Here is a 13,444-nt window from a genome sequence, read left to right on the forward strand (position 1 = left end):
TATAAAAATTAGATTAAACAATTCATTCTGTGCCAAAATCCGATTAGGACTTATTTTTTCAGGGGCCGCCAGCATGGCAGAGTTCGGCAGTAGCCCAGTACATGTTTCTGAAAACTGTGACTGGGGACTCTGAAGATCTAACCATGTTTCCATTAGTACCTTCTCATATCCTTATTCAATGTAGTAAAAAGAAATGAGCACGTCAGCTGTAATAACTCTGGCAGAAATCAAGCGCCAGTTATCATTGGGGTCCATAGAGTGCTGGGGTTACTCATGAGCCCAAGTTATTCTAGCAAGGTCACTGGTGTCAGCAACTGCTTTTTGAAAGACATTTGTGCCCTGGAGTGTGTGTCTTGAAAACGGATGTTTGGAAATGTTTCCATGGTAAAAGGGTTTTGCTGCCACAACTGGAGCATGTGTGTCACCTGTACAAGGTCTCCTCCTGCACACCTAATACTGCTGCGCTGCACTGGCCCGGGGAGCAGGCAGGAGCCACCTGCCCCAGGGGGGAAGAAACAACAACTCCCTGTGGAGCAGTTTCCCTTCCCTCTTTCCTCCTGCCCTTCAGAAAGAGCTGTCATCAGATACGGTCCTCCCCACTTTGCCACCAGCAGTGCTTCTTTCTACTCTTTAACAGGGACCCAGTCTCCAGGATGAATGTTGTGGGCTGCGAAGTCAAGGGTAGAGTCTGTACCAGCTGAGAGATTTTATGTGAGACAGTATTCTGGCCACATATTGTTTTAAATATATATCACAACACATACTGAGTTCCTCTACTAGTTTTATATAGAAAAATTATTTCCAAATCATTCTCCCCTTTACTGTCATAATCTGGAGGGGCTTTTGGGCTCACTTGGGAGTTTAAATCCAACCTCTCCAGATCCGGTATTGAGGGATACAATGAGGATCCTCCTGTTGGTCCTTCTACATGCTCAAGTGGGTTAGGAGATGGTTGTACAGGAGAGGGGGGTCTTTCCTTATTCCTTTTAATTTCTCCTCCTTCCTTTGCTATATATAATCCCACTGTTTTTGTTATTTCATCCGCTACCATTGCCCCTTTTAACCACATCTGTCCACATCCTTGTTTGATTATTCCCTTTCCAGTGTTTATTAAATATAGACACAAATACTGACATACTGATGTACCATCACTGCCTAATGGGGGCCACTTATATCCTTTAGTTAATTGGTATTCTAGCCATGTAAAATAACTAAAGAAGTTACGGTAAAATATTGTTATCTCTGAGGGCGGTCTCAGACTATTCCAAAATTTCATCATCGTCCCTAATGGACCATCTGGAAGCATTGTCAGACCATCCCTCCCCTGTTCCCCTCCATATTCTTCTATTCCCCTTTACTCTCAGCACCTCCTGTAATTATAATTACGACTACAAATACCTAAATAACTCTGTACCAGAGTGAGGCTTCTTTTCACTTGTTATGTGCACTGTAGTATTACAAGAACAATTTGGCAGAAGCTAAACCCCCTTGCATTCTAGCTTGACCTCAGTACATTTCCTCACCAACCCCCACTTGTCTGTCTCCTAAACAGTCTCAGGAACCCAGTCAATCATCCAGGGTGCCAGCAGCCCTAGAAAGGAACTGTTTACCAAAAACTTTCAGTGGGGTGCGCCATCAGTTCTGTGTACCACCCACTATCCCCAGAAGGTTATCCAGAAATCCTGGATGAGCTCCTAGTTGTGCAGAAATTAGCTTTGCTAGAGGTACATTTTCAAAGATGAGACAGAGGAGTACAACACAAAAAAGTAAACTTTATTTGAACAAAGGGAGAGTCCCTCTGGGGTCCCCAAACATGGGGGGGGCATACCCCCCCCCCATTTATCCTATTCCCCGGCTGCAAGATCTCTCCTCTTTTTCCTCATTGGCTGAGGTACTCAGAGGGTACAATCTTTCATACATACCACCACGGACACCCCGGTATGTGTTACATATTCATGAGTTTCCCCGCCGAGTCTATGCATTAAACATGTCACTATGGCTGTGCCTCGTGTGATTCGTTGTGACACGACAGCCTGTAGCACATGGTCTCTCCTTTTTCCCGCCGCATGTATCCTTTTTTCCCGCCACATGTATCCTTTTTCCCGCCAGGAGCGGGCCCGCAGCTGCCTGTGCCTCCCCGGCAGCATCAGTGCTCTGCAAGTCACACAGCCCTTCCCCGGCTGCAGGAGAAACCGGCAGCAAACAGGAAGAGATTGATATTTTCTTGCTTTCTTTTAGCTCCTGAGACAGACTTCCCACATTGCTTTGCACCCCAGAGGGAAATAAAGGGGATCGGGGGGACCTGATCAGGGTGACACATGGGGAAGGAGAAGCAGCGGCTGGATGGGGAGGGAGCCCGCAAATGCAGCACTGCACAGCAGCTGCAGCCCCAGCCCTGCTGCGCCCTGTCGTGCTTTAACCCCAGCCTGCAACCAAAACCAGGACAGCCACTCACTGCCCCCCTGCCCCTCAAGGAGGGGGCAGAGTTGACAGGGAAGTGAGAAACTCATGGATTGAGACAGAAAGCGTTTAATAAAATAACAAAATAATACTAATACTGTAGTAATAATATATATTAAATATATAAAATAAGTGATACGCAATGCAATTCCTCACAAATCCAACCGTGTTGAGCAGCCAGTCCCAGGAAGGGAGCACCCTGGTCCCGAACAGCCAGTCCCAGGGAGAAAGCAAAAGGCAGAAAGGCCCATAAACCAACTGCAAAATGGCAAAGGCCAAACTAAGGGAACCGAGTGAACTAACAGACTCTCAAATGGGACTCATCCAGAACAGAGCTGAACCGAAAGAGTCAAACAAGCTGGAAAACCCGACTCCCATTACATATGAAGCATGACACTAATGGTATGGAATATTCTCATTGATCAGCCTGGATGTCAGCAAAGGTCTGCCCAACCTGTGCCCCCTTCCCAGGTGCCTTGCACCTGCGGATAAAAAGCCCAGAAAGACCTTGGGCTCTCAGACAACAGCTAAGATACCAGTAAATTCTTGGATTCTCTGCATACCACTTCAAAAACCACTGGAAAGCTGCTTGAAGAAAACGCTAATTCTCTCCCAGGGTGCTATCTTATTATTCACACACTAAATCCAAACGACGACCATGCTAACTATGAAAAAGAAGAGTTTCTAACAGCATGAAGAAAATTAACTCTATTTCATTCAAACCAGCACACTCCCCACTCTCTGCCAAGGGCTGTGAATCAAGAGCTCAAGAACCACCAGCACAGCAGAGAGTATAAGGACATTTCTGATGGCACCAGAGGTGCCCAGCTGGAAAACTTCCCAAACTGGGCACTGGGATGCCCAAAGCCACATCCATCCCTGCCTCTCCCTGGGGACCCACTCCTGGATGCAGCCAGGCACAGCACGGTCCTCTCATTGCCTACAGCCCTTCAACATGGCTTTAATGACCTCTGGGCTCTGGGGTCCCACCACCGGTGGCCATGGGAGTGAAAAGCAACAAATGCTCTCCAGCAAGTTCTGCTCTGGCTGCTCCCTGCTGCCAGGGCACTGTTCTCAAACACCACCATGATGTCACGCTGTGATGTCACCACTCTATGGCACAGGCATCACAGTGACACATCACAATGTCCCACTGGTACCCACAGCCAGGCGGCACCAGTTGGCCGTCAGTTGCCGACTGGCAGGACAAGGCTTGGCTGTCCAGGGCAGTGGCCAGTGAAAGAAACTCCGGTCCAGGTGGAACAAGAGAAATGGAATGGGAGCCGTCTGCCGCAGAAACACCATCCCGTTCTGCTCTGGATGGGCTGGGGCTGTCAGCAGAGATGACTTCTCCTGGCCCTCCAGGACAGGGGGAAGGAGCAGCCTGTGACACTGCTGGGCTGGCGAGACAGGGGGAGCAGGATGTCCAACCCACCAGCGATGGACACGAGACCAAACAAGTCCTCCCTGTTTCCAGCAAGTGGGCGGGTGAAGCCGATGAATTATCATCCCTTCGCTTTCCAGAGAAGCTTTGGAAAATGGTGGAAAGCGACCAGTTTCAGTCCATTTGGTGGAGTGACCATGGAAGATGCATTGCCATCAATGAAAAGCTCTTCCAAGAGGAGGTGCTGGGCAACGGAGGATCTCTGCGGGTTTTTGCCACGCAGAACATCAAGAGTTTCATTCGGCAGCTGAACCTCTATGGATTCACCAAAATACAACAGGATTTCGAGAGATCTGCCTCCCTGCCCGAATTCCTGGCAGAAGAAGCAGCAGCTGCCGCTCACAGCCAGGTACCGCAGCTGCTCTGCACATCAGCTCACGGTCACAACAGTCCTGGGGGAGAGATGGACCTGCACATCACATAAGGCCTTGTGATACAGGAGATGGGGATGGTAGCAAGTGGTCTGGTTTTTATTTCCTTTTCAGGTCATTTTCAACCAAGGTTTGAGTTAGTCTTTCTGGCTAGCAGAAACAGAGATAAAATACAGTTCGGTTATATCCACTGAGTTTGAACCATTAAATGGAAAGACAGACTCAGCATAACCTGATTTCTTTTAATATATCTTTGCTACATGGCTTGCTGTACCCAATCTGAAAACTTCCTGTGACACCTGCTGAATGCTGAGAAGATACATCTAAAGACCACAGTATTACCTGCCTACTCATTCCACAATGAAGTTGCTGAAAAATAGCAGTATTTTGCTTTTGATAATAGTTCTTACACTTTTGAAAAATCCTACACTGCTCTGCTCCCAGACAGCAAAAGCCCAGGGGAGGCGATGACTGAGTAGAACCATCACTTAACATTTTATCCTGAGCTTCAGGCTTCAAACATCTTTCAGAGTCCTTTTCAATATCCCTGTTTGTATTTTCCAATTAAAAGACTTAACTCTCGTAGCTTGGGGTTTTCCAGTCTTGAGGTGGCAGAAACTCACTCTTCTCCTTTGCTTTTTTAGATCCTCTACTACTACAACCCCAGCTTCATCCGAGAACATCCCCAGCTGCTGGAAAGGTGCCAGAGGAGAGTCGCCCTCAAACGCAGAGCCCAGCACATACCGGCGATGGATGAAGGACGCCCCTCCAGCAGCCCCGGTGCTCAGACTGCGGGGGACCCGCGGGCGTCCCCACCCGCCAAGCGATGGGCTGAAGCAGCTCCCGGCCCCGGCAGCGCCCGTCCACCTCCAGCGGCAGCTGCTCCCGCGCTCCCGTGGCCCGTCGGAGCAGCCGGCAGGGAGAGGGTCCCCCCGCTGGCCCTCTGCTTCCTGCCACCGCCCGGCACCCAAACCCCGGGTGGCCTCCAGGCTGCTGCTCAGGCTCCTCCACCGTTTGCAGGGGCCACGCTGGCAGCAGCCTCAGCTCTGCTGGGGCCAAGGCCACCCCACTGCCCCACCTGCACCTGCAGATGCCCCGGTCCTGCACAGTGAACCCAGCGCAGCACATCCTGGAGAGGGCAGAGAGTTCCAGGATGTCAACAGTATCTAATTAGTAGTGTTGTTAATAGATAGAGCTTAACAGAGTAGGTAAGAAACAGAGCCTAGTAGAGTTAATAATAAATTTTTTGGACATAAACCTTTTCCAGCTGTCCTGTCCTCTTTGCACAGCACAAGCCCAGACCGAGTTTATCTTTCACTCATCAAAGCAGAAGCAACAGCTCCACAAGCACTTCCGTCATTTTGCCCAACATTCAAACTGAGCTTCTTAGAAATCAGAGATCTTGCACATGCTTTGAGAGCTTTGAGTGTTTGCAAAAACTCCTCTAGAAGCCATACAAAGTGGGAACACGTATCTAACCAAAATGCACCCGATTAAACTGTTCCTTTTAAAAACACTGACATAACTCTGGGTACATCACGGTACCTCGCCAGGTGTTACAGACATCTGGGTCTGCAACCAGCTCTCTTGCAGAGGACATGCAGATTGCTCCTCCCATCACTTTTCCAAGCCCCTGGGCTCCAAAGTGGGTGCGTGAACCCTGTCTGGAGCAAGAACAGCCACTGGGGTGCAGCAAAGAAATACACAAGGTCATCAGGCCAGGATGTGCTTTGTCAGATCTGCTATATGAACTACCCAAACACTGTGAGTACCTGGCAGCCAAGGTGGTATCTGACCAGTAACTCCCCCAACTTTGCTATCTGAAACTTCACATGTTAGGCAGAAGTCTTGTAAGGACTTCTCCAACAGTATTTTTAAAAAGCCTTTGAAGCTGAGACTTTTAATTGAATCTTCTTCTTGTGGACTTGGAAGAGTTAGGTTAATGGTTGGACTCAATCTTAAAGGTCCTTTCCAACAAAAATGATTCTATGAAGATGCCAACATTTTCATCTAAGCTGGACCAGGGAAGCAGTGTTTCATGTCATGCCTTCTCCTGGTCACTTTAAAATAGAATCATAGAATAATTTGGGTTGGAAGGAGCCTTTAAAAGGTCATCTAGTCCATCCTCCCTGCAATGAGCAGGAACACCTCCCACCCAAAAACGTGCCACAGCAGAACAGGAGATGCAGGTGCCTACTGGTTGTATTAGCACCCCTGTGGCTGGGTTCCCAACCCCTTGGTGAGGGTGCTGGGTAGTGTCACCCTGCCAGCCCCGATGTCCCCAGCATGGTGGGGGGAGGAGCGATGGCCTGGAGGCCCCCCTATTCTTTGCAAAAGAAAGGCCTTGTTATGTATGTTATGCCTTAAGCAGCTGGGTTTTGCAATTTCTGACAGGAATAGATTAAGTGCTGTGGAGACAGCACTTAAGTCTGTTCCTCAAGGTCTTTGCAAAACGAAGGCATACATTTTTGAGATAAAAACATGACCAGTGTTTCTTCCTTGAGGCTTACTATGGCCTCAGTCCCCATTCCTGATTTACTGGGCTGGAACCAAGGCAGGGTCATTCAGCCATCACTGGCCAGCCAGGGGAAGTAACAAATCACCAACTACCCCTAGACAACACAACTCACTTCTAGGCACTTTTGAGATCACCAACCTGTTTTGAAGACCACCGACCTATTTCTGGAACAATCTCCTTAATTAGCATGAAGAACAAGCAGAGGGAGGAGATGAGCTGCCCTATCCTACCTTGCATGCAAATAGAATAAAGTATAAATACACCCTCAAGACACCAGGTGTCTCTGTGTGGCATTAATGACATTTCATTGCAACCACAGCCAAGAGAACAACATGGACCATCACTGGATCGACTGACCTTCAGAGTGGTGAAATCTCACTTCTGTTACCTTTATCTCTCTTTTTCTCTCTCTAATTTTATTCTGGACACATAAAGGTAATATTGTTGTGAGTTTTGTTGTTGAAGTCTTGTTAAGTTTTATGATATAGTTACAAACTTTTGCCAAGCCACTCTTTGCTGTAATTCTACTGCGTTTTTAGTAAATTCGTGATCGAATTGAACTGGTCTAGTAATTGTTGTTACTCATGGTTACCGCAGAGAGCATTCAAAAGTTAACTCTGCCCTCACCCCTGAGTGGGACGGGGCAGGGGATCACTCGGTGAAGCCCTGGGTGTCGCAGCGAGGTCCCTGCCACTTGTTATAGCACTGGCAGCTGAACTCCTCGGCCAGCCGGATGGTGTCATCGACGGCCTCCAGGCTCTGTGCCACCAGCCAAGGCTTGCCGGCTTGCAGGTCGATGGCAAAGCGGAAGGGGTCGAGGTGGAGGAAGCCCAGCTTGTTTTCCCGGCGCACGCAGCGGCCCTGGCCAGAACACAGGCTCTGGCTGCACAGCTCGGCACTGGCCGTCACGTTGACAATGTAGTGGCCCAGGGGTCCCTCCACGTAGTCCTTCAGCCTCAGGCACATCTCCTGCAATGGCACATGGTGTCACAGCCCTGCGTGGGCAGAGAATGGGGGGTCCCCAGGGGCAGTGGCGCAGTGCCACCCACCACACTCACCTTGGAGCTGCTGTAGATGTGGCTGCCCCAGAGAACAATGCCAGCGGTGCCCTGAGCTGCACTCTCCCCAATGGTGTTCATCAGGTCCTCCTGCACACAAGGGGAGAAGAGAAGTCAGCACTGCTCAAAGTTCCCATGCTGCCCGGCAGAACTAAAGACTCCCTCAGAACAATCCATCAGCCCAAGAGGTGCCCACCATCCTCATGTCCCCATCACCTGGGAGAGGAAGTTGACGGTGCAGTTGAAGGCGATCTGGGAGTAGGGCAGGACAGGGATGCTGCCATTGAAGACAGCAAAAGCCTCGGCCACGCGGTGCCGGACGTAGGCGAGCACCTTGTTGGTGCCGTTGAGGCGGGCGGGCAGGTAGATGCTGGGGTAGAGTGCTCGGCTGCTCTCCCAGAGCCACTGCAGCTCTGCGTTCCTTTGCTGCTCCACCATTGGGCACGTCCCGGTGTAGGGCAGGCTGTCAAAGTTGTAGTTGTAGCAGTCAGGGAAGCCGTAGAAACCCCAGTAGCCATCAGGACGAAGGGTCTTGCCCAGCTGCAGGGTGTGCTCCATGAAGGCACGGGCACTATGCTCAAACTGCTGCTTGGCTGTCTTGTTCACCAGCTCAGGGGACCACTGCGGGTGCTGCTGCCACACCAGCTCCTCTGACTTCTGCCGATAGATGTCCATAGAATCCCAGTTGCGGATCCACAGCGGGCGCCACTTCTCCCAGTCGATGACAGCAAGTCCACTGTAGGCAGGGCTGGGCAGCGTGACCTTGATGTCCCAGGTGGCCTGGTGGAGGTGGGCCTCCAAGCTGGCATTTTGGGGGAGCCCTCCGTTCACTGGCATCCCCTCAGATGTGTAGTAGGGGAGAAGCCCCAGCTCCTTGCTGTAGAAGAGGGTGATGTCCTGCCCAATGAAGAACTGCTGGTCGTTGGCCAACACGTCAAAGACCTCTAGGTTGAGGGTGACGTTGTACTTCTCAGCGCAGTTCTCAGTGGGGATGTTCCAGATGGTGACAAATGGGCGGTTGATGAGGACGGGGCCAGGCCCCCCAGCGTGGGCTGGGGCAGGCAGGAGCAGCAGGAGGACGCAGCAGAACCACCCCGATGCCATGGTGCCAGCGGTGCAGGATGGTCCTGGAGCTGCCTCTGGAGAGCTGAGACCTGAGCAGACCTCGATGTTCTTAGCCCAGCCCAAGCAAGGGCCGGTGTTAATCCACAGCCCCGTCCCCGGGCAGTGCCGGTCACCCCTCCCACCTCCTCATGTGAAGCCCCCAAAGTCAGCAGCAGCCAGAGCCCAGGCCCAGTTAATGTCGGGCTGCGGCGGGCCCGGCTGAGGAGGAACGCGCGGTCAACAGCCGCTGCCGGGGCGGCCACGAGCTGGGCTGGAAAGACAGACGCACAGGGGTGGGGTGGAGGGGGCAAGGCCACGGTGACGGACACGGGCTGCGCTGGGCGGGCGCCGCTGTGACGGTCAGGGCGTCCGCCACGGGACGGCAGGAGGGAGGGCACTGCGGCAGGCGGCTCAGAGCGTCCGGCAGGGCCTGGCGGGACACAGCCCGGAGCCGGGGCGGCAGCGGCGCGGACACCCGCCGCCCAGGGGCGTCTGTCCCGCGGGGCTGTGCCCGCCCGGCCCTGCGCACCCAACAGTGGCGCCGCGCGCCCGTCCCCGTCCCGGGGGCTCCGGGTCCTGGCGCGCGCACGGACCGCGGGGCGGAGCCAAAGGCGGGGGCGTGGCCACACGAGGGTAAGGTCCACTTGCAGCCTAGAGGCGGAGCCTCGCGCGGGTGGTGCCTGCAGGGGGTGTGGCCAAGAGGCGGCCAGGGGCGGTCCCGCGGCGCCTCCACGTGGGTGGCCCGGCCCGGCTGCATCCCGCGGCTCCCGCCCGGCGCCGCGCCGGCACCACCGGGAGCTCTAACCCCTGCAGCGCCTTCCCACAGCTGCACACCCACCCCCGGGGCCCCCACCCCACAGAGGCAGGGATAGGCAACACTAGGTGTCCTGTTTCACCCCCCCTCCCCCAAAATCACCCTGCACCCCACTCACACTCTGCCCAGCTTTATTCGAGGTAAAGCACTTCGGTGTGGGGCAGTGCACAGGGGGTCAGCACCACACAGCACCTGCTCCCTGCCCCCATGCCCCCCCTCACCCCTATCCCTCTCCTTATAACAGAAGACGGCCCCCTACTCACCCACCTACCTTGCCCTCCATCTCCATGGGGGGTGCCCGCCCCACAGCAGGGAGGGCAGAAGTGGGGCAACCACACGGTGAGGAGCAGCCCCCCATAACAAGCTGCCACACAGGCAGGGTAGGGATATCTTTAAGTCCCCTACACTGCCACAGAAAAGGGATGTGGGGGGCACCAGCTCAGTCCAGCAGGATTAGCACCAGCTCACAAGCAGCAACAGCACCCCAAGTCCCAGTGGCGCCAGGGGAACGGGGGCATGGCTGCGGGGGCTGGCAGGCACCTGGCAGCTGCTGCCCTGCCAGCCCTGGTAGCAGTGGCAGTGGAAGTGGGTCCGTAGGAACAGGATGTCAGCAGAGGATAGCTGGCCTTCTGCCCAGAAGAGGGGGTGCTGGGGGTGGTCTCCATCCCGGTGTCGCAGCTGGAAGCTGGTAGAGTTGAGGTGGAGGAAGACATCGGCTGTGCTGTCCTGGCGCAGGCAGCGGCCCCGGCCCTGGCACAGCGCTGTGCTGCAGAGCTGCGCCGCTGTCGTGACGTTCACGATGTAACGGCCCAGGTCCCCCTCCAGATAGTTCTTGATCATCTGGCACGAGTCCTGGGAGAAGTGCAACATCAGGGTTGTGCTGGGCTGCCCCAGAGAGAAAAGCATCCCCTTGGAGAAGGCATCCCAGTCTTGAGACACTGGGGGCAGGTGAACCTCCACTCATCATCTACCTACTCAGGTGCATACTGACCCCAACCTACCTGGTCTTTAGTGTCATCTGAGTCACCCCAGAAGATGGCCCCAGCTGCACCCAGCGCTGCGCTCTCTCCAATGGTGGAGATCAGGTCTGCCTGTGTGGACAGAGTCTGGTTAGTGCCCACAGATCCCACACGCACCCATATCCTGCCAACATGGTGCACCCCAAAGAGCCCACCACAGAGTCAGAGGAGCGAGACCCAATCCTGCTCCAGGCCACGAGCAGAGAGGACTGTACCAGCTCTGTGGTGACAAAGCTCCCGTCCCCCCATTTCTCCTCTGGGGCCAAGCCAGCACACCACAGGGGCTGTGAGCTGCTGGGACCCAGGAGTCCTGTGCCTCCTCTCAAGCACTTCCCTGGTGATGGTGACCATTGGTGCCAGTCCTGCTGCCAGACACCTTGCCCATATGGCAGGGGTGGTTTGTGGCACCCAATTATCCACCCACAGAGGGGCTGAGCTGGGTGGCCCCACATCATGGCTCTCTTTGGATGGTGGGACAAAGGGCCAGCCCCACACCAAAGGATGCTGTTCCTCAACCCACGTGTGGACAGCCAAACCACGGTGTGCTGGTGACACCATGAGAGCAGCCACTGGCTTCCAGAGCCATCTCCCTCTGTAGCCAAAGATGGGACAGAGGCAGAGGGGCCAGCTCAGCCCACTCCAGAGCCCAGGTGCCTGGGATGGCCACCTCCCAGTGGCACAGCCCTACCTGGCTGAGCACTTCCAGCTTGCGGCTGTAGGTGGGCCGGGTGTAGACAAAGACAGGCAGGGAGTAGCCGTCGTGGTGCTGCTGCGAGATACGCATGGCCTCCATCACCCGTGCCCGCACAAACTTGCGGCTGTTGGGGGTGGAAGCCAGGAGAAAGTCGAGGTAGATGGACGGGTAGAGGGCCATGCTCTCCCTCCAGAGCCATGCCAGCTGGTCATTGCGTGTCTTCTCCACATCTGGGCACTGCCCGGTGTAGCTCTCCTTGTTCTTGCTGTAGTCATGGTTGTAGCAGTCGGGAAAGAGGTAGAACCCCCAGAGCTGCTTGGGTCGGAAGCTCTTGGCCATGCGCAGGGTGCTCACCATGAACTGCCGGGCAGCCGACTCAAACTCAAACACGGCCTGCTTGTTCAACTCCTCACGGGACCAGGTGGGCTGCCGCTGGTACACCAGCTGCTGAGACACATCCCGGTAGATGTCCTTGGGTTTCCAGTTGCGAGCCCAGATGGGCCGCCACTCCTCCCAGTCAATGACGGCCAGCCCCTCCTTGGCAGGCGAGCGGATGTACTTGTTGATGCCATCCCGGAGGCGGGCGAGGTGCTCGGACAGGCTGCTGTTTTGGGGGACACCACCGTTGATGGCCACACCCTGGCGGTTGTAATAGGGGTAGAGCCCCAGGCGCTCCTTGTAGAAGATGGTGAGGTTCTGGCCCACGAAGCCCTCGTTGGGGGAGGCGTCCAGGTCGAAGAGGCTGAAGTCGAAGGACACTTGGAAGCGGGGCTTACAGTCCTGGGTGGGCATGTTCCAGGCCACCAGGAAGGGTCGGCGGGTGAACAGGGGGGCGGCTGATGGCTTCTCAGGGGGCTGCCGGGCCAGAGCCAGCAGGGCAAGCCAGGGCACGGCCACGGCCACCGTGCAGCCCCCACGCATCCTGCCCAACGGGGGCCTGGGAGCAGCGGGGAGAAGCGGGGGTCAGTAGCAGGGTACAGGCAGGGGACGGCTCTGCCCACACCCCCCAAAGCAGCCCCTGCCCGGGACAGCGGGGTGCCGGGAGGCGCTGCCGGCGCTTTCAGGGGCTGGCTCCTGAGAATCCCGGTCCCAAATGGCTCCTCCCGGCTCCGCTCCTGACCCCAGTTCCCCCCGCTCTCAGATCCCCCCCGCCGCTCCCTCCCGCTTCCCGGCGCCCCCGCGGGTGCCGGCGCGGCGCCGCCTTTGTTCGACACCGGCACACAAAGCGCCGGGGCGCGGCCCCCAGCGGCCCCGCTCCCCGCCCGTCCCGCGCCGCGCCGGGCTCTCACCGAAACTCACGCCATGCCCCGCCGCAAGCTCCCACCGGCACCACCTCCCCCCGCCACCCGCTTTAAAGCTCCCGGCGCACACCACCCGCGGGGGCGCCGCTCCCCGCCCCGCCAGGCCCCGCCCGGCCGCGGCCAGCCGGAGTGGCGGCGCGGACCATCGCGGGACTTCGGGGGAGCGGACCGGCGGTGGACCCGCTGCCACACATACACCTCCGCGGGGCCGCGGCACCGGGCAATGCGCGTCACCCCCCAGCCCGCCGTGCTTGGTACGGCCCGGGAGGCCACGCCCCCGACGCGGCGGAAGGGGGCGGGGCGGGGCCACAGGGGCGCCGACAGTGGGCGCCGCGGGGCGCAAGGGGCTGCGGCGCTGGGCTGGGCGAGAGGGTCCTCCAAACGGTGGTGACCCCGGGACGGTGCCCCCAGGGTAGCGGTGACCTCAGAGCAGTGGTGGCCCAAGAACAGTGGTGACCCAAGAACAGCCATGAGCCCAGGATGGTGGTGATCCCATGATCATAGTTACCCCAAAATGGTGGTGTCCCCAGGATAGTGTCCCCAGAGTGGTGGTAACCTCAAAAGAGTGGTGACCCAAGAACAGTTGTGTCCCCAGGATGGTGGTGACCCAAGAACAGTGCTGTCCCCAGGACAGTGGTGATGTCCCTAGGATGGTGACACC

The 13,444-nt window shown here is 55.9% G+C and overlaps 3 protein-coding genes across 5 annotated transcripts; 1 reads left to right on the forward strand and 2 right to left on the reverse strand.

The window, feature by feature from the left end:
* Positions 1 to 1,752: 1,752 nt before the first annotated feature.
* On the reverse strand, positions 1,753 to 9,817 carry HYAL1 (hyaluronidase 1). The gene is made up of 3 exons (XM_005512364.3): positions 8,068 to 9,817; positions 7,852 to 7,941; positions 1,753 to 7,762 (listed from the first exon to the last, which is right to left on the reverse strand). The coding sequence occupies exons 1-3, from the start codon at positions 8,953 to 8,955 to the stop codon at positions 7,445 to 7,447; spliced, it is 1,296 nt and encodes a 431-aa protein (XP_005512421.2). The 5' UTR covers positions 8,956 to 9,817; the 3' UTR covers positions 1,753 to 7,444.
* Positions 3,606 to 5,387, forward strand: LOC102092381 (heat shock transcription factor, X-linked). The gene is made up of 2 exons (XM_021301040.2): positions 3,606 to 4,253; positions 4,920 to 5,387. The coding sequence occupies exons 1-2, from the start codon at positions 3,606 to 3,608 to the stop codon at positions 5,385 to 5,387; spliced, it is 1,116 nt and encodes a 371-aa protein (XP_021156715.2).
* Positions 9,818 to 9,883: 66 nt separating the features above from the next.
* HYAL2 (hyaluronidase 2) lies at positions 9,884 to 13,269 on the reverse strand. 3 transcript variants are annotated; one of them, XM_065075164.1, is made up of 4 exons: positions 12,980 to 13,269; positions 11,477 to 12,419; positions 10,771 to 10,860; positions 9,884 to 10,621 (listed from the first exon to the last, which is right to left on the reverse strand). In XM_065075164.1, the coding sequence occupies exons 1-4, from the start codon at positions 13,252 to 13,254 to the stop codon at positions 10,223 to 10,225; spliced, it is 1,707 nt and encodes a 568-aa protein (XP_064931236.1). In that variant the 5' UTR covers positions 13,255 to 13,269; the 3' UTR covers positions 9,884 to 10,222. The 3 variants fall into 3 exon arrangements, with proteins under 3 accessions (XP_064931236.1, XP_064931238.1, XP_064931237.1); XM_065075166.1 differs by lacking the exon at positions 12,980 to 13,269 and adding an exon at positions 12,772 to 12,925; XM_065075165.1 differs by lacking the exon at positions 12,980 to 13,269 and adding an exon at positions 12,782 to 12,873.
* Between the last annotated feature and the right edge of the window lie 175 nt (positions 13,270 to 13,444).

Source organism: Columba livia, chromosome 10 (assembly GCF_036013475.1).
Source record: "Columba livia isolate bColLiv1 breed racing homer chromosome 10, bColLiv1.pat.W.v2, whole genome shotgun sequence".
In the NCBI taxonomy this organism is placed as follows: Eukaryota; Metazoa; Chordata; class Aves; order Columbiformes; family Columbidae; genus Columba; species Columba livia.